Source organism: Protopterus annectens, chromosome 1.part2, assembly GCF_019279795.1.
Source record: "Protopterus annectens isolate FY-2018-M chromosome 1.part2, PAN1.0, whole genome shotgun sequence".
In the NCBI taxonomy this organism is placed as follows: Eukaryota; Metazoa; Chordata; order Ceratodontiformes; family Protopteridae; genus Protopterus; species Protopterus annectens.
The window spans coordinates 212,237,338-212,259,052 of NC_056727.1; the positions used below are offsets into that span (position 1 = coordinate 212,237,338).

Below are 21,715 nucleotides of genomic sequence, written 5' to 3' on the forward strand. Positions count from 1 at the left end.
GGAGGCTGGAAAGGACCAAAGCTTCGAGGGGCAATGCCTACTGAATCTAGGAGGCTGCACTTGCACGAAATCTTTGACTGAAGATTTAGCTTCTTCTTCCATCTTTTTTTAGAACCTCTTCTGCTTTGGTGCCAAACCGATTGTCCTTGTTCAAAGGAGCATCTAGCAATTTTGATTTGACATGGTCTGGCAAGGTCTGCTTCTTAAGCCAAGCATGCCTTCTCAGTATAGAACCAGTAACTGCTGCCCTGCAAGATGCTTCTAGGCCGTGAAAGCCACAATGCAAAGTATGCTTGCTGAATTGGCTTGCAGAATGCATAAGCTCTTGTAATTTTTTATTTTCTGCACAGTCTGTAAAGGTAGCTAATTTTTACTTAATAAGTTCCATAATATGTTGCTGGTACTTCAGCATGCGAAACTGGCAATTCAATGCCCTAATGGTGAGAGTTGCAGAGGTGTATACTTTTTTACCCCATCTGTGTAAAGCTCTGGAATCCCTGTTTGAAGGGGTGGGATTCTTAGCTGTAAGTTGCTTTTATACCTCTAGGCCCCATGGGAGATGACCTCTGGGTCAGCAGTAGGATTTTTGAAAAGAAATTTGTGAAAGTCAGGAACTCTGTAGTACCTGTCTGGTTTCCTAGGAGCAGGGGGTAAAGTATCAAGAGTTAGACTGGATTCCATAAAGACATCATCCACAACATCCAGAACTGGAGGTATTGCTAAGGGTCTATGTTGTGGCAAATCTAAAAATTCTCTGAGTCTCTTTTTGGACTGAGGATAGTCTTGGCATTCCCAGTGAAAATACTCTCTTAAAGTATGTAGGGTTTCACCAAAAGAAAAATCCTCTGGAGGTGAAGCAGAGGGAATGGATTCCTCTGCATCTGAATCCTCATATGCAGATAAAGGCATGTCTTCATATTCAGAAACCGCAGAGTTGTTGGACTCTTGGTCTGTTAAAGCTGCTGAGGACAGGTCTCTTTCTCTCTGGCTTCCCCTAATCAGCATAATCAGGTCTTCCGCCATTTTAAGCATTTGATGTTGTGGGCAAGGAAGCAGGTGCTTGAGTTTGGGTCACTGTTTTTTTAGGCGTAGCTCGTACTCTTGGCCTTAGAAACTCGGTAGTTTTAGACAGAACTGAAGATGCAAAAGTTGTCAGTTTGTGTTGAATATCGGTACTGCGAAGAACTTCCTCAGAAGCCGGTGCCTGCAAAGTGGCTCCGGACCCATCCAAGGTAGAGACATCCGCAGGTTCCGTAGTCAAAGAAGAGTCTCGCAGTATACCGGACTCCGAATGAATCCATCGAATCAGGCTGCAAAAGGGCCTCACTGAGTACCGGTGAACTGGCGACTAGCTTAGTCGTCAGCAGTTTTGGACCTGTGCGGTCTGTCTCTGTCTTTATCCTTACGTTTTTTTTCGGAAGACCGGTAGTCAGATGGCTTACCGAAGCCATTTTGGAATACGGAGATAGACAGCGAAAGTATTTAGCGACAATAAGGGCTCGACGACGAATAGTTTGGGTGTTGAACAAAGCACAAAACCGATAACGAGGTACGTCGTGGTCTGGGCCTAAACAGGTGATGCAGTAAGAATGGCAATCTCGGTGTGGTATTTGCTTTCCACAAGCGAGACAATTATTAACTTTTTCTGACATCGGTTAGAGCAAGAAAAAAGGATCCCCAACGGGGTACTTAGCTTTAGAAGACTTCAGGAAGATTCAATTCATAAACAAAAACTCAGGTAGCGGCCGACCTGCACTCAGGCGAACTGCTTCTGCTTCAGGCTCCTCGCCGAGAAAGACTGATGTAATGGCGTCGGCTGCCTGTTTTTATACCCCTGACGTCAGTCCTGGAGCGACAGCAACTGATGCAGAAATACTAAGTCTCTGGTATTCAGGCCGACTGAGGGCTATCTGCAGGCAGATAACCCAAGTGTGATGACTGCAACAGTGAAACACAAAGAACATCTGGGAAGGTTCTGTAGTCAACGTGGCATTCAGGGGAGAAATAGATGCTCTTGACCAATCTCCTCGGACTGAATCTACAAAAGAAGAGACTTTTTGCACATCTGGGACAGTTTTATCAGATGTCTTAAAGGGTGTTGATGAAAGGACCATTGCACTGCTAGGGTCCACTGAAGAATTCTCATGTGGAGACGAGCAGTGAGAAAGTAATTGCAGCACCCAATGACACTAGAGCACTGAGCACCAGTTTTGCTGGGGGGAGAAGGAACAGAAAGAATATGTCTGACGTGTTTTTTCGATGTAAGAACTCTGTTATGAGGCAAAAGAGCTAGAGAATTAACTGTGTCTAAATAAATCCTTGTAAACCCCAAGACTTGGAGTGACTGAAGTTGTGATTTGTCCATACTGATAGTGATTCCCAGTGAGGGACATAGCTGGAGTAAATGGTCTCTGGCTTTTACGAGCAGATACTTGACTGGTGTGGTGAGGAGCCAGTCTAAATAAGAAAACACTCTGAATCAGGAGTAGTCTCAGGTGAGCTGCCACTGCTGCCATGCATTTGGTGAACACCATGGAGACTGTGGTAAGACCAAAAGGCAGGCCTCTGAATGGATAATGAGTGGCCCCCAGCTGGAAGCACAGATACCTTCAAGTGCACCTGTCTGTTTTGATGTGATGGTATGCATTCTGAAGATAAACTGAGCACATCAAGTCATCCTTCTGTAGGAAAGGTAGAACAGACTGAACTGTGACCATCTGGAATTTGGAATTCTTTACAAAGTGATTTATATAACTGTGATCCATGACAGGTCTTAGGTCCCCTGCCTTTTTTGGCACTAAAAAGAACCTTGAGTAAACTCCGGACCCTACTTGGTCTGGGGGGACCTCTTGGATGACTCCTTTGTATAGCAGCTTTTGGATCTCTTGAGCTGCTAGCTCCCTCTGATTGGGTAGAATATCTCTGAGACTTTTCCTATTTTTATGGGAATTTGAAAACAGGGAATGAAATATCCTCTGGATATGATCTTTTGTACTCAAGAGACTATTTTCCAGGCTTTTTGGTGCAAGGATAAGCACCTCCAGACTACCTCCAGAGAGGGACAGTCAGGCAACCTTTCAGAAGCACTAGAAGGATCTGTCAGAGAAGGAATCTCGAGAGTCATGCTTCTGCGGACCCCCCTTCTGCCTCATGGGTGACATGTTACCATTGTAGTTATTTCTCCCTCTGCCTCTGGGGAAAAAAAATCCCCATGTGATTCCTGGAAAGGATCTTGAGATTTCTGGAACTACATCTTCTTCCCACTGTGTTGATTCCTAGAAAAATGTCTCTACTGGGTAGAAAAACAGATTCTAATGGCAGACAAGGTCTGCCCATCCTGTTCACTGCAGGAGAGAGTCTAGCTGTTGGCCCAAACAAAGAAGATCCATCAAAAGGAGCATTGATGAATGATCCCTTGAGGTCTCCGCAAAATTGCACAACCACAACCACGCATGTCTCCTTATGGGTAAGCCTGAACCGGCCGCCCTTGAGGTACCTTCAGCTATATGTGTGATTTACCTCATGGACATGTTTGTAACAGATTGTAGGTGGCCAGTTGTGAGGAAAGGGACTTCTGTTCCTCAGTGGACCTGGACCCTGGGTCAGTATTAGGGAGTTCCTTCACCAAGTCCCTCTAAAATCTGGTGAAATGTGACACATGGTTCAGTGATCACAGGGCAAATGTTGCTGATGCATACAGTCACTTCTCAAACTTGTCCAACACTCTTAGACTCTCCTTTTTGGTGGCTGCCATAACAACCGTGGTATATACAGGAATCCCTTTAGTCCAGTACTGTCAGCAGAGGCCCTCAATATTTCTCCAGGCATTTGGGGACTGGTTCCATGGAGTCTGGCTCCTTCCACACCCTATGGGAGACAAACTCTATAAGCTCATCTGCAGGGGGGATAACCCAAGACATAGATGGTACAGACCCGGAGGGTTCCAAGAACAATGATTCCTCCTTGGAAGGGAAAGACCATCCATCTTTCTGGTGAAGGATCTCAAAGATGTTTCCAAATGAGACATCTTGAGGTATAGAAATGTGTTTCTTCTGTAATGGATTCCTGTGGGGAATCCAAGTGCCTTGTTATGCGTGCCCTCTTCCGAGGAACCTCCACAATGGGATGATCTAAGGCAGTATCAGAAGAGACAGGGAGCTCCCAGGTGGGAACTGCTTGGAAGCTCATCTGGGATGGCTGTCCCTGAGGTGTAGGCATAAACGCTACCGCTGCACCACCGCGGCTTTATAGCAAGAAATTACCTAGGGTTATGAGACAGAACGGATTATCAACAATGTTAGTAGAAAAATACTGAAAAAAACTCGGTAAGGAAAGTTTTGAGGGTAAGGGCTTAGTACATTAAGAAAGAGTAAGAAAGAAAATTATATAAGAAGGTATAAAGAAGAAAGAAAATTAGCTGTTCACTCACTACAACCCACAAGGAGATCTAGCAATCACAATCCCTACCGGTCTTGAAGAGCAGTAGGGGCATTATGGGGGAAGGGAGAAGTTCGAAAGTCTGACCCTAGAATCTACATAAAGTAGCAGAGTTGGATCCAAGGGTCAGATCCAAACCCATTCATTGAGGAACAAATGAAAATGACATCAGATATTATGTTAAAATGCAACTAAAGAAAGGCAAAAGAGATGTGATGTCTTATGAAGGAGGTTTTTCTGTGGTGAATTACGTTAGACAAACTGCCTGTTAAAGGATACATGAAATTTAAAAATGTGCAACATTATGTAGAAGAAACATCAAAATGTTGCTTGTGGACTGTAAAAGAAGGGTGGTTGTAGCTGAAGAGACACAGACACACACAGAGTTTGCCTCTGAGGTGTAAATTAGTACTAAACAACTGAGCTACACATTTTTTCAGATGCTGGCATTTTTTTTTTTTTCCAAATGTCTTTTCTGGCAAACGGGAAATAAATGTTGCACTTAGCTTTTCATAAGCACTGTATCTAACATAAGTTACTTAACTCCCAACAAAGGGCTTTTGTCAACCCGAAAGCTCAAGTAACTGATAAACCTATGTCAGTCCAATAAAAGTTATTACATTACATCTGTGGTCCAATGTCTGTATTTTCATGTTAATGGACCAACACAGCATTTCCTCATTTTGACTTCTCAGATGTGTTTACGGCAACTAAGTTTGCCAAGGCCTTGCTTCTCAGATGGGATGGATAAGATTAATGAAATGTTACATGGATGTAGATGCACAGGAAACAGCATCAGTCCTATTTAAGTTTTCAAAATGTACTGGTTCATGCAAAGCTATTCTTGAAATAAATGATACTGGTTTCAAAGTGCACAGAAGGCAGCAAAGGTAAGGTAGTAATATTTCTGACCAATGGTTATGCTCTCTTGTTTTAAAACATAGCTATTTTTTTCTTAATTGTTACTGTTTTTTTAAAGGCTATCTTCATCTATGAATATTATACAAGTTGTCATTTTTGTAAATTTGATCTAGTGTGCGTAACAAAACTCCATGCCAAATTCACTAATGGCTATTAAGGATAAATACAGACCTGTAACAGTCTGGTCTGTTGCTCAGAATATGATGTGCAACTGAGCAACTTAGTACTTCAGGTAACTCACTATAACAGAAGTCTTTTACTTCATTAAAAAGTGGGAAAGTGATATTTTCTTGTTCATTTACCTTCCCCTAATAATGATGGTACAGGTGATGGTGTTTTCTGTTCTGAACCCCAAAGGACTCAAAGATCACGAAACAGTGTTTGGCAAGACTGCTGAGATACTACAGTTACTTGAAATAGATTGCACTGTTCATTTGCAAGTGGTTTACAATCAACAAGCTTGCACACAAAAGGCTAAAAAGACTAAGATGAAGGTACAGCTGCAGGCGATACCAACACTGCATTCTTCAACAGTACAAGCCCATGTGTACACTTAGTGGCATGCTCCAGTTCAGAGCGCTCCTAAGCCTAGAGAACGACTTTATGTAGGTCTGAAGATGCTACCAATACTTAGGTTGACTGTTTAATATTTAAAAAGACTGGGCTAAAGTTGGTGATTCTTTTTAAGGCAACTTAATCATTGACATTTGGATCCAGAAGTGGCAGCCATCAAAAGTGAAGCTGTATCATCATCCGCGAAGCTCAAGACGGAAACTTCTCCACTGGTGTGGAGGACCGGGGCCCTTACTATGACACAGGCAACCGAGTCTGATTAACAGTTTGAGCACCTTTTGGAGGCAAAATGAGAGAAGGGAAATGACATGGCCTAGCCTACTCACTACCCTTCACTTTAAGCGGAAGGATGGGTAGGCATATACCTAGGCACTCTTAGTATAATCCCATGCGGAGAACAAGATCAAATGGTGGGTGCAGTCTGCTATGGAGGGAATAGGTCAGGACTGTGTCAGACACAGAAGTATGGGCATGTATCATAAGGTCAAGTGCACATCAACCCTGTGGTATTACAGGCACAAGCAGAGGGAAACAGTGACTTAGTGGCTTCCATGCTTAATCTCATCCTGTCATTCACCAGCTAGCCAAAGGGGGAATAGTCCACACCTGAGGTGGTAGGCCTTACAAATCTGCCATGCTGGGAAGTCAAGCTCTTTAATGCCTTGGGTAGACTCTCTCACAGGACCCATATCACTCAGCCAAAACTGACAACCCCAACACAAAAACAAACAGTAAAAAAAAGCATCAGCACAAGGACAACTTGTATTTTTGTTTTTTTACTCCTCTCCTTTTATACAGGATTTTCAGAATTGAGATTTTTTTTCCATTTTCAGTTCAGAAGACTTATCCCTCTCCTGCCTTTTTTTTCTTAGAAAGTTTGTATAACTTGTGGATTTTTTCCCGCCAAGCTGGAAAATAAAGTTTTAAGCCTTTCTAATCTAGTGACTCTGCTAAATTGGACATTGCTAATAGGGTACTATGTTATAATCTAGCTCCACACAAAACAGTCACACTGAACAAACACCAAGTATCTTCTGCTACTAACAAACTTGTTAATTGGCTGAAACATCAAAAAAATCACAGTTATCACAAAGACCTAACACCCTGGTAATGCACCTGTATAAAAAAAAGGAGCTAAGTGACGGACAGTTTTAAAGCAGTGCTAAAAGAATGACACATGCACATTCCAGTGCTAGTGATATGGGAACCTTTTGTCACAGCAAGACGAAAGCTGACATTTGCAGAACAGCACAGCTACAGCAAAAACATGACCGAACCCCTGCTGCTTACTTGGTGAGCAAACCAAATGTGATTTACCATTACACTAAACTTTGATATAAGCTTTTAAATGACTTTGGTAGAGTAGTATGTAAAACACATTGAACCATATATAACTGAGACAACCAAAATGATGAAACTGCAAACAAAACTAACACTTTGTTTTGCTGGGGGCAGGCCACCCTGCACCCTCCACACACACTCCTAATTAGATGCATCAAATCTCACTTCACACTACTGTGGGGAAAATAGCAACTTCCCCAATTTCCCACTGTACTGTGATCTCATTTAAAGCAATCCTAGGACATTGCCATAAAGTCTACGTTCTGAGACGTCAACCATACAATTTTAATCTTCTGGAGTTTTATGTTTCAGAGCATCTCTCTCTCTCACACACAAACCCTGTCTGTGTGCGCATGCCCTTTTAGTCACAGTTTTATACGACTAAAAACTCAAATTTTCATAAAAAGCACAAGTAGAATAAAAGACAAAAATACATACTTCAAGATCCAATAAGCATTTTTATCCCTGCTAAAGAACACACAATGCAATAATTCCTCACTATGATTTTATTCACATCTAAAATTGCATTTTATACAACTAAAGACATTACGCAATGGGCTTTACTTTAAGATGCCAGAGTAATACAAGCTACATACTATAACTGATGCTTAAAATGATTTACATGTTTATGTTTTACCAATAAAAGAATCATGTGCCAACCAAAGATCAGTTTTCAAATGTGAGAATGGATAGCTATAAATTATCTCTGACTGCTTATATTTCTGGTGACCGTCAGTGTACTGATGCAAAATGAAAAAATATGCATCATTTACCAAAAAGTTCATAATACTATTACTACCAGTTGATGGAGTCCATTAATCCACATTTATAACTTCAGAATGTTTTTTCTTCTCAGTAGGACATTCAATATGAACAAATGTGAAAGGGTATATACCCCACTATTACAGTGATAATCCATTTCTGTTTTCTCTCTCTGATAAACATGTTGGGACAATATCTGATAATACAAGGTCTGTGCAACTGTAATCAGGATTAAAAATAATGCCTTTTACAATAAAAGATAAATATTTTGTAATTGTTATACACATTATCATCTACTATGAAATGCACCAAAATTTTGGACTTCTTGCACACAAGTTGTAGCTTCAGCTAGGATAAAATCTAGAAACCTTGAATGAAAGACATACGATACCTTTAATAAGTCTGACAAACGAGTAAGCATGTCAGTGGTTATAGAAGGGATATCATCCACACACTGGCAGTATTCCAAGATAATTTTTATTAGCATCAGGACAGTCCTGAAAGTTGGAAAAGAATCATAATGGTTCATCATTTTAGACTTCATTAAATCAAAATATTTTGTTATGACTTGCAAATCTGAAAACCTAGCAGAATCTGTTTAACATTTTGATAAAAAGAAGGGAGGCATTTAGAAAATAACAAATGCGAACACTAATACATTATTTGTTGTGATGATCTCTTATCTCCTGTCTAAGCAACACAGTTGTTTGGGGGGGGACTGACTCGGTTCCTAGAAGGATAAAGGAAGTTGGCTGCATAGTTTAGGTACCCATGTTTTTTATTTAGCAACACTACCATGATCATTAGAATTTCTTCATTTTTTTTAAATGAAAAAACAGACTGTTGATTGTTTTTTGTTTTTTATTTTTTCAAATATTGTTAGTCAGATAACCCGATTTTTTCTGTGATCATTGCATTCTCTTCCTCAGATGTTATAATCTTAGAGTTTATATAAGTAGAGCGTACAGAGGTTAATTCCTTCAACTAGATGGGGCTCTGACCCTTCCCCTATCACTATTCCCCTATCACTCTAATTATCTGGGCTTGACGAACAATCTCTGAAGGAAAAATGATCTATAATGAAGTATGCAGTACCAAACAGCAATAAATTAGAATAAAGCTAACATCAGTAATCAATGTACAAGCAATCAAACCTTTTTATATTGATCAAATCTCTGTAGTGCTTAAGCTTATTTATTGAAAAACAAGACACGTAATATCTAACAACCTAAAGAACTACAGCTTTCTTTCAGTGATGTAATTCTACATGAAATGTAACCAGAGACTGCTTTCTTTCACAGACAGCCCCAGATCATAGCGGCATTATGATAGTCTGTGTATACTGGAAGTAGAGATGTGTACGCTTCTTACCATAACAATAGATCTTTGAGACGAGAACAATGTAACAGTAAATAACAGTTGTGTAAGTACACTTACCATAAGAGGAGATATTCAAATGATCACTGTTACAAGTAGCCTAAGCTATATGAGTTATATCCTGCTAAGGATACAAAAGCCAGCCAGCTTTCAAAGCTTTCAGGGCACCTTCTACATGTCAAAACCATTAGGCAGGCTGAGCTAAGTAGGTTTTGATTTATTTATTTACTTATTTGCATTTGTTTACCGGGGTACTCCACTGATGCAAAGTCCTTCAGACCTTTCATGCCAACAGAGAAAGGGAGGCTAAAGCCTTGAGAGGACAATCCTAGGAAGTTCAATCACGCCCTGACATAAACATACAAAATTGACAGGATGGTGGAAGGAAGGCACAGCTATTGCAGCAATGATCATTCTAACATCTACTGTATGATAAGTTTACCTTCCCAAATGTACTTTTTTCTTCATATAGATCATTGCTGCAGAAGCCTAAGCTATACAGGTAGATTACCACAGCTAAACATGACCGAGGAGGAAGGGTGAAGCTCCAGGAGCCCCTGGAAAATAATCCTAGCAAAGGCTGTCCCAGACCAGGAGAAATAATCTAATTTATAGTGCTTTGTAAGTACAGAATCTGGTCCTTTCCAAAACGCCACAGGCAAAGCCAAGGCCCTAAGAATGTGAGCCTTGATCCTATTTGGAATTGTTTTGTTGTGGTGGGTATAATATAAGGTAACAGCATGAGAGAACTATTTTAAAATAGTCCATTTTGACACAGGTTGCCTTTTTTTCTTACTTTTACAAGAAATGAACTGATTTGGGTTCTGTAAAGATAGTTTTCACGTTGTCTGTGGACATCCAAAGTATGGAGTACCCTAGCTCCCTTACTTGTACGTTCTGGAAAGAAGATAGGGAGGTGGATACCTTGGTTTAATGTAAACTTAGATACCACTTTGGGCATAGATGAAGTATTAGTTCTTAAAAAAAAAAAGCTATCTTTGGGGGAAAATGAGAAGGCTGACCCACAGTGAGAGCGTGCAACTCAAGACACTCTTCTTGTAGAGGTCAAAGCAATTAGTAAGACTGTTTTCCATGTCAATAACCTCAAGTCAAGCCTGATGACCTGGTTCAAAGGGAGTTAATTTTTATAACATGAAATTAAGATGCCAAGGAGGAGCTACCTATTTCCTAGGAGGCCTCTTAAGTATTCTTCCTTTCAAAAGCATTTTCACATGAGATTGCTTTGAAAGAGGGGGATGGATAAGTTGACATGTTAAAATGGCTGACAGATGAGCCTTGATTGATGATGAAGGCAGGTCATAGGAGAGTTGCTCACACAAATACTGCAGGACTAAAGAAACACTAGCCCTGAATGGGTCCTGGCTCTTTTCTTGACACCAACTAAAAACCCTTTTTCCATTTACCAATATATGATTTTCTAGAAGCAAGTTTACCTACCTACATTAATACTTGCTGTACGTCCTCAGGAAAAAAATCCATCAGCCAAAGCAGTCAGTTGTAGTTTTTGGAGTTGGGCAGTATCAAACGCTCACTCTAATGTGAGTAAATCCAGTCTGTGGAAAGCTTGTGGTAACTGCCCTAGCCATTTCCAAAAGAAAAGAGAAAGTACCGTTGTGTAAGATCTTACCATAACAGTAGAAGTCCTGCTTCTCACTGTTTCAGTATTCTTTACCATGCGATATCCTGCCAAACGTCTGGCCAGCATACCAATGCCTTTACCATTCCCATGCGTCATACATCAGTTGCATGTCCTGTGTACAAGGGGTAAATTATCTATTTGACGTATGGATGCATAATCTTCAGGACTGAAGTGCCTCAGAAGAACCAAAGCAACCCCAGAGAAGGCAATAATATGTACATCCACAAAGGGATGGAGGAGGAGAAAAGGATAGTAGCAAGACCCTTTGGCCAGAAGGAGGGCAACAGAAAGTAACAGGAGGAAGAAGGCAGGGAGAGAATACTGCAACAATAAGTAGAATATTTACCGTATGTTAAGATCTTACAGAACTGTGCTATACTATGCCCTTCCTTACCATTTTTGAAGTATTCTTTACTCTTGTGGGAGTACAAAAGCTACTGGGAAGTATGGAAGGAGTAAGGCAGAGAAGAGCCCTCCACAAACCCATGAAGGCTGGCACTGGCAAAAACCGCCATAGCCTTGGAAATGACATCCAACTTGTAATGTTTGGTAAAAATGTGAAGTAGCAGCTTCGAAGACGGATCTAGTATCCAGATCCGTACTAGATGAGGCCACTGCCCTGATAGAAAGATCACAAACAGAAGAGGAAAGCTGTTGGCCATGAAAAGAATAGCAAAAAGAAATGACCTCAGAAATTCAGGGGGAGATGGTTTGCTTAAACACTGCCAAACCCAATTTCCGTGCATAAAAGGAAATAAAAATTTGCTCCGATTTCCTGGTCTTTTCAAAAAATATATCTGAGCTGTCTATATAAATCCAAGTTGTGCAGAACCCTCTCAGTAGTAGTTTGTGGAGAAGAGAAAAAAGAAGGAAGAGGAGTGGACTGATTCAATGACAAATCAATGACCACCTCAGGCATAAAAATAGGACTGGTACGAAGAGATGCCCTGTCCTTGTGAAAAAAACAAAAAAAGAGGAACTGCCATGAGTACCTGAAGTTCAGAGACCCTCTTGACAGAAGTAAGAGCCAACAACGAAACAGTCTTCCAAGTATAATGTTGTAGGGAAGACGAGAAAGCACGCTCAAAGGGGACAGAGTCATTTTTATAAAACAAAATTAAGGCCCCAAGAAGGAGAAACAGGCTTTACTGGAGGCTTGATAAGAAAAAGAAGTTGTCTTACCATAAGGTTCCATTTGTGTTCTTCATCTTCATTCATTAATGATGGGTGTCTGTTCCATCCTTGAAACCCAGCTGGCCTTATACCAATGCTTGCGCCAGCCAAAATCTCTTGAGCTAAGCTTCACCCATAGTGCTCTTCTCCCAGTTACCTCGGATCGAGTTTGACCATGACAAGAAAAGCAGAGGCTATATCTGAGCAAGTTCCCTAGAGTGACATTGGACACAGACAATCCCCCAGGAGTCTCTAGGAGGGGGAAGGAGGGTGGGGATGCAATGAATGAATGAATATGAACAACACAGATGGAACGCTATGGTAAGACATAACTTCTTTATCTGATGTTGCTAATCTTCATTCATTCCTTACTGATGGGACAGAGTCCCTAGCTACCTTATATGTCCTGGGTGGCCATATGGAAGTATATTCCTGATCACCATCGAACCAAAGGAAGCTCTTCCCCTGGAGACCAGATCCAATTTGTAGTGAGAGATAAAGGTATGGGGAGTAGCCCATGTTGCAGCTGCACAGATATCGTCCATGGATGCCCTTGAATGAAAAGCTATTGAAGCTGGCACAGATCTGGTGGAATCTGCTTTGATTTTGCATGGTATAGGGGTTTTTGAACGTTGGTACACCAGGAGTATACAATCTCTTAGCCATTTGAATAGGGTTACTTTAGAGACAGCTTTCCCCAATTTCTGGCCTGAAAAGGATACAAACAATCAGACTGATTAGCAGATTTCCTTTGTTCTGTCAAAATAAAATCTCAATTGTCTATGTACATCTAAAACGTGGAGGCAATATTCTCCTGTGTTCGAGAAGTTAGGATAGAAAACTGGTAGGTCAATAGACTGGTTTACTGTGAAATCTAAAACAACTTTGGGTAGGAAAGAAGAATTTGTCTAAAGTGATACTCTGTCCTTATGAAAGATTATATAAGAATGTTTAATACATAGGGCCTGAAGCTTAGAAATGCATCTAGCTGAGGTAATGGCCACTAGGAATAAGGACTTCCAGGATAATAATTTGATATCACAGGTAGCTGCAAGTTCAAAGGGGGGTTGCATTAAAGTTTGAAGAACTAATGTGAGACTCCATGGTTTGGTGGGTTTCTTAATGGGTGGTCTAATATGAGACATCCCTTTTAGGAAGGTTTTGCAAAGACAGGAGATTAAAGAAGAGTCCTTGAAACCATTATGAAAATTGGAGATGGCAGCTAAATGGACATGGATGGTTGATGCTGAAGCTATTGCTTTGAAGAAATTTGACAAATAATCTAAAACTTTATTAAGTGGAGCTAAATAACGGTCAAGTTTTCTTTGCTCGGACCATATTAAGAATCTTTTCCACTTACTACAGTATATTTTCCTGGTGGATAGTCTATGCGAATCCAGTATAATGTCATAGACCGGGGAAGAAAGATTGTTCTGCATGGCAATTACTGGAAGTGGAGAAACCAAGATGCCAGCTTGAGATTGGCTATGTTCGGGTGAATCAACCCTTGGGGATGAGAAATCAGATCTGGAGTTGGATCTAGGATCCATGGTTTGTCTAGCAGGTGAGGCCCAAAAAAGGGGAACCATACTTGGCAGGGCCAACAGGGTGCAATGAGGATCACTTTGCTTTTCAACTGGAGGGCTTTGTTCAGAAATTTTGGGATTAGGGGAAGGGGGGGGGGGTAAGTAAATAGAAGTCCCATGGGTCAATCGTGAATCAGAGCATCCCTTGGGGACTCCTCCTGCAGGGGGATCAGGGCAAAATAGTTGCTGCACTTGTGGTTTGTTGGGGAGTCAAAAAGATCGCAGCAAGGCCAGCCCCAACGGCTGAAGATTTTCGCTGTTATGGTCAAGTTGAGGGACCACTCGTGAGGCAGAAGTATATATCTGCTCAGTTTGTCCGCAATCACACTGGAATCCCTGGGAATGTGCATTGCGATCAGAAAGCGGTTGTAAGCTATCACCCATTGCCACACTCTCCTGGCCTCTCGACACAATGGGTAGGACTTCGTTTCCCCTTGTTTGTTGATATACCAGACAACTGCCATGTTGTCTGATTGAATGGCAATTTTTCCAGATGGAATAACAGAGTGAAATGCCTGCAACGCTAGAAGTACTGCCCTCAGTTCTAATACACTGACATGCAAACTGGCCTCTATGGACGACCATGTGCCTTGGACAGTCATACCCTGAAAATGCCCCCCCCTCCACCCACCCTATCAGGGAAGCATTCGTGGTCAGTGGCCTTGGGTTGAGGAGGGGAAAAAGGACTACTCCAAAGATTTACATCTGGCTTCATCCATCACCAAAGGTCTTTTTGTACTGTTCTGTTATCCATATTTGGTAGGATAACAGATGATGATTTGGGTAATACTGAGACAAAAGAAGCCACTGAGGGAGTCTCATGTAATCTCATGAATGGGACAATGGTGATTGCTGCAGGCATTGAACCTAGAAGTTGGAGGACCACCCGAGCAGAGGCCATGTCCCGACAGAGTATCACTCTGAGTTGAGCCCTTAGTCTTTGCAATCTGTGATCCGGAAGTGACAGAGACTCTGTGTTTAAAACCGCTCCTATGATGTCTAAGCTTTGAGCAGGGATCAGGTTGCTTTTCTCCTAATTTATAAAGATCCCCAGGATTTTTGTCAATGTCAGGGTGTAGTTCAGGGCTTTTTTCCAGGAGATGCTTGGTGGGGGTGGTGAGGAGCCAATTCTCTAAGTATGGAAACAATTGAAATCCTTGTAGTCTCAAGTGAGCTGTAACCACTGCAATATATATATTTTGTGAACACTCTGGGGGCTGTAGAGAGTCTGAAGGGCAGAACCCGGAATTGGTAAGGATTGGGTCCTAACAAGAAGCAAAGGAACTTTCTGGAGCTCTTGTCCATCTTTATGTGGTAATACACATCTTAAAGGTCCACAGAGCACATCCAATCATCCTTTTCCAAGAATGGACTGAACCGTGACCATCCGGAATTTTGTTTGGGTGATAAACTTGTTCAGAATACTGAGATCCAAAATTGGCCTCCAGTCCCCTGTCTTTTTTGGCACTAAAAAGAATCTTGAGTAGAATCCGGATCCTATTTGGTCTGGTGGGACTGTTTGGATGACTCATTATTGATGGAGCTTTTTTAGCTCTATGGCTGCTGATTTCCTTTGCCTGGGTGGAACGTCGGGAATATATTTTTCAGGATTTAGGAAGGAGGTCAGTGGGATTTTGTAGCCTCTGGTGATTATCCTCTGCACCAAAGAATCTGTGGTTATGCAATGCCAGGCTGTTTGGTGCAGGGAAAAACATCCCCTGACTGCTTCCAGAGGAAAGCAATTAGACCGCTCTTCAGGAGCACTGATAGGGCTGTCTGGAAAAAGAATCACTGGACCCCTGATTATGCGGGCCCCCCTCTGCCTCTCTAGGGGTGTCTTCCACTAGAGTTACCCCCTCTACCTCTGGGGGAAAACTCACCACATGTGTCACGAAAAGGACCCAGTGACTTTTTGTGCCACATTTTTCCACTCCACTGGTTCCTTGAATAAGGACACGGGGGTGGAGAAACGTACATCTACAGCAGACAGGGTTTTTCTGTCCTTCTCACACCTGGCTAACATGTCCTTCACTTTAGTGCGAAATAGGGATGATGCTTCCACAGAAGCATTAAGGAAAGAAGACTTAAAGGGGTCTGTGAAATCACACAGGAGTATCCAGGCGTGGCATCTCATGACTGCGCCTGAACCCACAGCTCTAGCCGCCCCTTTGGTTGCATGGGATATCAACCACATGGACAAGTTAGATATAGATTCCAGGGTCACTAGCTGTGAGGCAACTTTGTTGCATACCGCATCAGACACTTATCCTGCTAAGGTACCAGAGAGTTCAGAAACTAGATCTCTTTGGAAACTAGTAAAATGTGCCATATAGTTCAAGGACCTAATAGCAAAGGTTGATGATGCACACACTCGCTTTCCTAGTCAGTCCACTGCCCAGAACTCCCTGTTAGGTGGGTGGACCGTCTGGCTCTCCTCTGTGAGCTCCTTTTTCGTGGCAGCCACCACCACCACAGCATCCACTGGAAGACCCTTAGACCATTGCGGGTTCTCTTCCAGAGGTGATAAAATTTTATCTAGTCTCTTTGGGATAGGTTCGACAGTGTCAGGATTCTTCCAAGCCCTCTGCACTATGAGCTGTATCAAGTTTGTCTGTAGGTGGGGTCACCCAAGAGGTAAAGGGTAGAGTATGAAAAGCCTGAAGAAGACTGACTTAACGGAAGAAGGGTTGGAGGGTTTCCAATCACCCCTCTGTTTTAAGATTTCAAGGATGTCTCCAAAGGAGACATCTTCAGAGGGTGACTGTGGGGACCCTTCCCCCTTCATCATAGTCCATATCCTCAGTGAGAAACTCCTCGGGGGAGTCAACATGCTTCCTCTTGCAATATTTTTTCCTAGGTCCTTTTTCAGAGGGGGAGTTTCTGTAGAGGACTCAGAAGAAGGGGCACCCTGCAATAGGGTCTCCTGAGGCTCTTGTGCTCGATGTCCCATAATGGTGGCTTGTGTCAGTTGCAGCTGAGAGGGAAGAATCATTGGGTAGTCCAACACTGACAGTTTGCCAGCAGTGGCAAGTGCCCTTTCCATTGCCTGGAACGCAGGTCCACCTGAAGAGGGATGGGAGCCTGGAACCGAGAATGACAACCTCGGAACCGGGGTCACACCCCACTCCAGCGAACCAGTCCCCAGGGTTGGAGTCTCAAAAGAATCTGGTACAGCGAGAGCCCATGGAACAGAGGACAGCACCGTAGAAAACATTGGAGCCACTCCTGGAAGCAGAAAAGTCACAGTCCAACCACGATCTTGAGAAAGCCTCAGTTCCGACTGAACCGAAGGCTCAAGAGACTACTCCGAAACCACAGTGAGATCCACCAGTGGGACCACAGTTCATGGGTACCGGAATAGACTTCAGTTCCAGGGTCTTCGATGCCTGCTCTGAGGTCAAAGGAAGCTGGAGTCCTTGGAGAAGTACCCCAACTCCCAATGGATGGAGTAGTAATCTCTCTAGCCGTAAGCAGCTGATCAAGTTTTGAGAGGCTCCTGTTTGATCTAGCGGATATTCCTGAGGGGGAGTTGGGCTGCTCTAGGAAGGTGCTAAACGGCTGCCCCAGAAAAGGATCCACGCTTGGAGAATATTGGGTCCAAGGCTCCAGCGGTACCAAAGTCTCGGTGGAGGCTTGAATAAGCAGGGTCAATTTTTCTGGGCTAGAAAAGGCTGTAGACGGTGCCAAAGTTAAATCACTGGATGGCACCAAGGGAGACAAAATTTCGAGATGCATTGTCGGTGCCGAAGTACTCTGTGCTAAAATGGTAATCAGTGCCGATGGCACAACTTTAGTAGCATAGCAGTCATTTTCGGTGCAGCAGTCACTTTTAAATGTTTAGACTTTGGTTCCTTTGATTTTTCACTGGGTGAAGATGGAACAAAGTGTGCTCTCTTTTTATTGGATTTGCTTGGAGGGGGTGAACACTCCGGCGCAGAGATAGCCTCTGAAAAAGGTGTTTTAAGAAGGCCTTTCACAGTAAGGTTGTTTAGTCTCTAATTAAGAGATCTAGAACTGAACCCTCAACAAATACCACAGGGAGGCTGGACAGATAAATGAGGTACATTCAGACATTACACACAAGAAGTGTGCGAACCAGAATACGGCATTTTGCGGCCGCACTGGTCACATTGTTTAAAACCAGATGCTCTCTTCTTTTCTGCCATAACTACAGAAATGCAGGATAGAGAAAGATTTTTTTTTTTTTTTTTTAATAAAGGGACTAAGAAAGGAAGGAGGGGAAATACCAACAATGGTAATAGAGAAAATTACCACAAGGGTAAGAGAGGTTGGATACCAACAATGCTATAAGAAGAAATACCTCAAAAAAGTAAAGAGCAGTAAAGGAAGTAAAAAGGGCTTTCCAAGAAAGAGGGTAAATTGGCGACTAACAAGAAAGTTGAAAAAGATTTTCAGAAAAGTTAGAAAATTTATTTATTTAACTAAGCTTAGTCGAGAGTTGGTTTGACACGGCTTTTCGGCAATGCAACAAACGAGATCTGAGGTAACTGGGAGAAAGGAACTGTGGGTAATGCTTAGCTTGAGAGTTTTTGGCTGGCACAATCTTGGTATAAGGCCAACTCAGTCCCGAGGATGGAACCGACACTCATCAGTAAGGAATGAATGAAGATTAACATCAGATGGATGCCTTTTAGAAACTGATTGACTTCAAAGCTGGAAGCCAAAGGTGGATTCAGAGTCAGACATGTGGAAATGGCTTACAAATGAACTTATGGGTTCATAGGTTAGTACTAGGCTAACTGCCCTTGTGGGCCATTTTAAGCCTAGCCAATTACCCCATGTGAGAATCAAACCCTGCACCTTCTGTTTGTAAGGTGAACACCTTAAAAGATCAACACTCCAAACCAGAAATGAGCAACTCACAAATAAGGATGGACAGTATGGAACACCCTCCCCCACATAAAAATGGTCCAGTTCAAGCATGAGACACCAAATAGAAAATCTCTTCCATTAGCCATACTGGATTTTCTAATATCAGGTTTTCTGGCCTTCAGCAAAACCCAAAGCACATCCTCACAAAATTGGTGCCTGAAATGAATCAAAAGCCTATCACCCAAAGTGTCAGTTGAAGGGTGGACAAATGAGAGTGAATGACTGACTCCTTTGTCTTGTGTGATATGATCTGTCCTGTGAGGTATCTTGAGATAATGGCCCCTAGCTAGGTAAAACAGATGGGGAAACCACTGCTGTCTGGGAGTCATCAGCAAGATTCTGGGTGTGTCCCACATGATCTTGTGAAGGACCTGTGGTAGTACAGGAAGAGGGGGGATAGGCATACAGAAGCATCCCCTTCCAAGAAAAAGACATGGGTCCACTTTCCAAGCCAGAGGAAAGTTGTGGGATTAACAATGGGGAAGGTTGTTCAGAGGGTAGGCAAAAAGAACTACCCGAGGAGTACCCTAATGACATACGTCTAGAAACACATCCATTCTTAAGGATTTGTCCGGTACCTGCTCAAAGAGTCTGCTGCCAGATTGCGCTCTGAAGGAATTTAAACTGCCTAAAGAACTCAGTGATGGCAGACTGAAAATGCAAAGCCTGAAGAGCCATCCTGCAGAGAAAGTAAAATTTTGTGTCCTCTTTCATGTTGATGTACCACATGACTGGGGTATTGTCTGTAAAAACCTTTAAAGGACCTGGAAACCAATAGAAGTAAAATGTTTGGAGAACCAGAGGTACAGGCCTCATATTCTTGATGTTGCTATAGTCTGTTAGTTGTTAATGGGACCAAAGACCCGGGGCTTTTAAGTTGTTGGAGGATGCTCCCCAACCGTGAACAGATGCATGTGTGTATAGCTTCTGAGAAGGGAGAAAAACCTGGATTAAGGGAAACCTGATGAATCCACCAGTGGAGCTTGAGACAAGGAAAGACAGAGACCCAGTATTCCAGAAGGTTGCAGTGCTGGAGCCAAACAGTCTTGAAATATCATTGAAATTTCTTTATGTGGAGTTTGGCAAAAAAAAAACATGGGAATGGAGGATATGTACCCCAGGGCTTGGAGAAATTCCCTTACAGAAAGGACTGGATGAGGAAGAGGAGACTGGAAATAAGCCATGAAAGAGAGGATCCTGGGAGGTGGGAGACAAGCCAACACTGGAATGTCTGAATCCTGCAACCCAAAAACACCTGGTCCTGAGAGGGAGTCAACAGACTTTTTGCGATTAAGTGGGAAACCCACACTGCACAGAAGGAGCATAGTAAGGTACAGATGTTGAAGCGGAAGCTGTTGAGAGAAGGCTTAAATTAGAAGGTTATCTAAATAAGGGAATAACTGAATTCCCTGAAGTCTGACAATAGCTACCACAGGGGTCAGACATTTGGTAAAGACCCTTGCAGCTGTAGAAACATCAAAAGGCAAAGCAAAAAAACTGATAATGAGAGGAAGAAACACAGAAATGTAAAAACTTCCTGAAAAGAGGGTGGATGCAAGTATGGGGATAAGCTTCTTTCAAATTCCGAGACACTAGAAAAGCTTTAGGAAGCAGCAGAGAGAAAAATGTCTGAAAAAGTCAACATCCAAAAGGAAGGGACACTGAAGGCATTTTGAAAGGCCAGGTCTAAGATGGGCCTCCAAAATCCCTCCTTCCTGAGAATCAAACATTCTGGAATAAAAACCTGTTCTGCTGAGACAAGGGAACAGGTTGGATGGTTTCCTGATCACCCAGATCCCACAGAACCAAAGGAAAATAAGGAAGCTGGCAAAGAAGAGGCTGAGAAAGGCTGCAAAATGGAGGAAGGGACTTCCAAGCCATAAAAGTAACCATTCTGGATGATTAAGAGAACCTAGGTGTCTTTGGCTGTTGCCAAACAGGAAAGGGTGAGCCTGAGGGACAGAGAAATCTGGATATCAGACAGAGGCAGATGTGTCAGGAAAAGGTTGTTGGCCCCTACAACTCTAAGTGGATCTGTCTGGGAAAAAACACTTAGGCTCCATCTTGCTCCTAGCAGGTTGTCTAGGCTGCCTACATTCAAATTATTTAGATGGACATCCTCTGGAACTTGGGTACAGGGAAAAACAAAGATTTGCTTCAGATCTTGCACAGCTCTACCCTTATCCTGAAGAGTTTAACAATTCTGCAGCAGCAGTGCTAAACAGGTTCTGGTTATCTAAGGGGAAATCTAAAAGTGTGGCCTAGATGTCTTTAGGTAAGGCTTGAAGACACAAAGTACAGTTTTGTACCTACCATAAATGTAGATGTCCGAACTGGATAGCATCTGCAGTCATAACAACTGGGTTGTCCTGTCGTCAGGCAGCCCCTCAGTCGGCCGGATTCCAAAGTCCGGGTCCGGCTTCGGCTGATGTCGCACCTCACCCAACGTCATCTCTGTTGGTCTTCGGGTATAAAAGCATCAGCCGACGCCATTTTCCTCAGTGTTTCTTGCCCCAGATGCCAGTAGCCCTCTTGAAGGCTAAAATTTGGATAGATGCCAATGTTTCCAAAAAGATAGAGGTAAACACAAAAATAAGCATGTATGTACATATATACAAACAAATACACCATAAAAGACCCCCACCAGCTAGCTATTAGGAGGGTAAACACCCTAGGAGTACCACAGAGGGGAAGGAGGGAGGGTAATCCTGACTGCAGATGCTATCCAGTTCGGACATCTACATTTATGGTAGGTACAAAACTGTACTATGTCCTTCATGGATGCATCTGCAGTCATAACAACTGGGTAGAATACCATAGCCAACTAGGGAGGAGGATAAAAGTAGATTATGGTGTGTTTAGGATCCCTTGCAGTACAGCAGTGGCAAACCCTGCTCGATCTGGAATATAGAGGCAAATTATAATGCTTGGCAAATGTATGCACGGAGGTCCAAGTAGCCGCCTCAATAATGTCTTTGGTTGCCACTCCTCG

General features: G+C 42.6%; 1 protein-coding gene across 1 annotated transcript in view; it reads right to left on the reverse strand.

Moving 5' to 3' along the window:
* The window catches only part of VPS54 (VPS54 subunit of GARP complex), a 1,876,392-nt gene that overhangs the window by 275,027 nt on the left and 1,579,650 nt on the right, over nucleotides 1–21,715 (reverse strand). Inside the window, exon 19 of the mRNA XM_044055553.1 lies at nucleotides 8,426–8,531. Within this exon, the coding sequence (XP_043911488.1) occupies nucleotides 8,426–8,531 (106 nt within the window). The remainder of the gene's footprint in view (nucleotides 1–8,425; nucleotides 8,532–21,715) is intronic.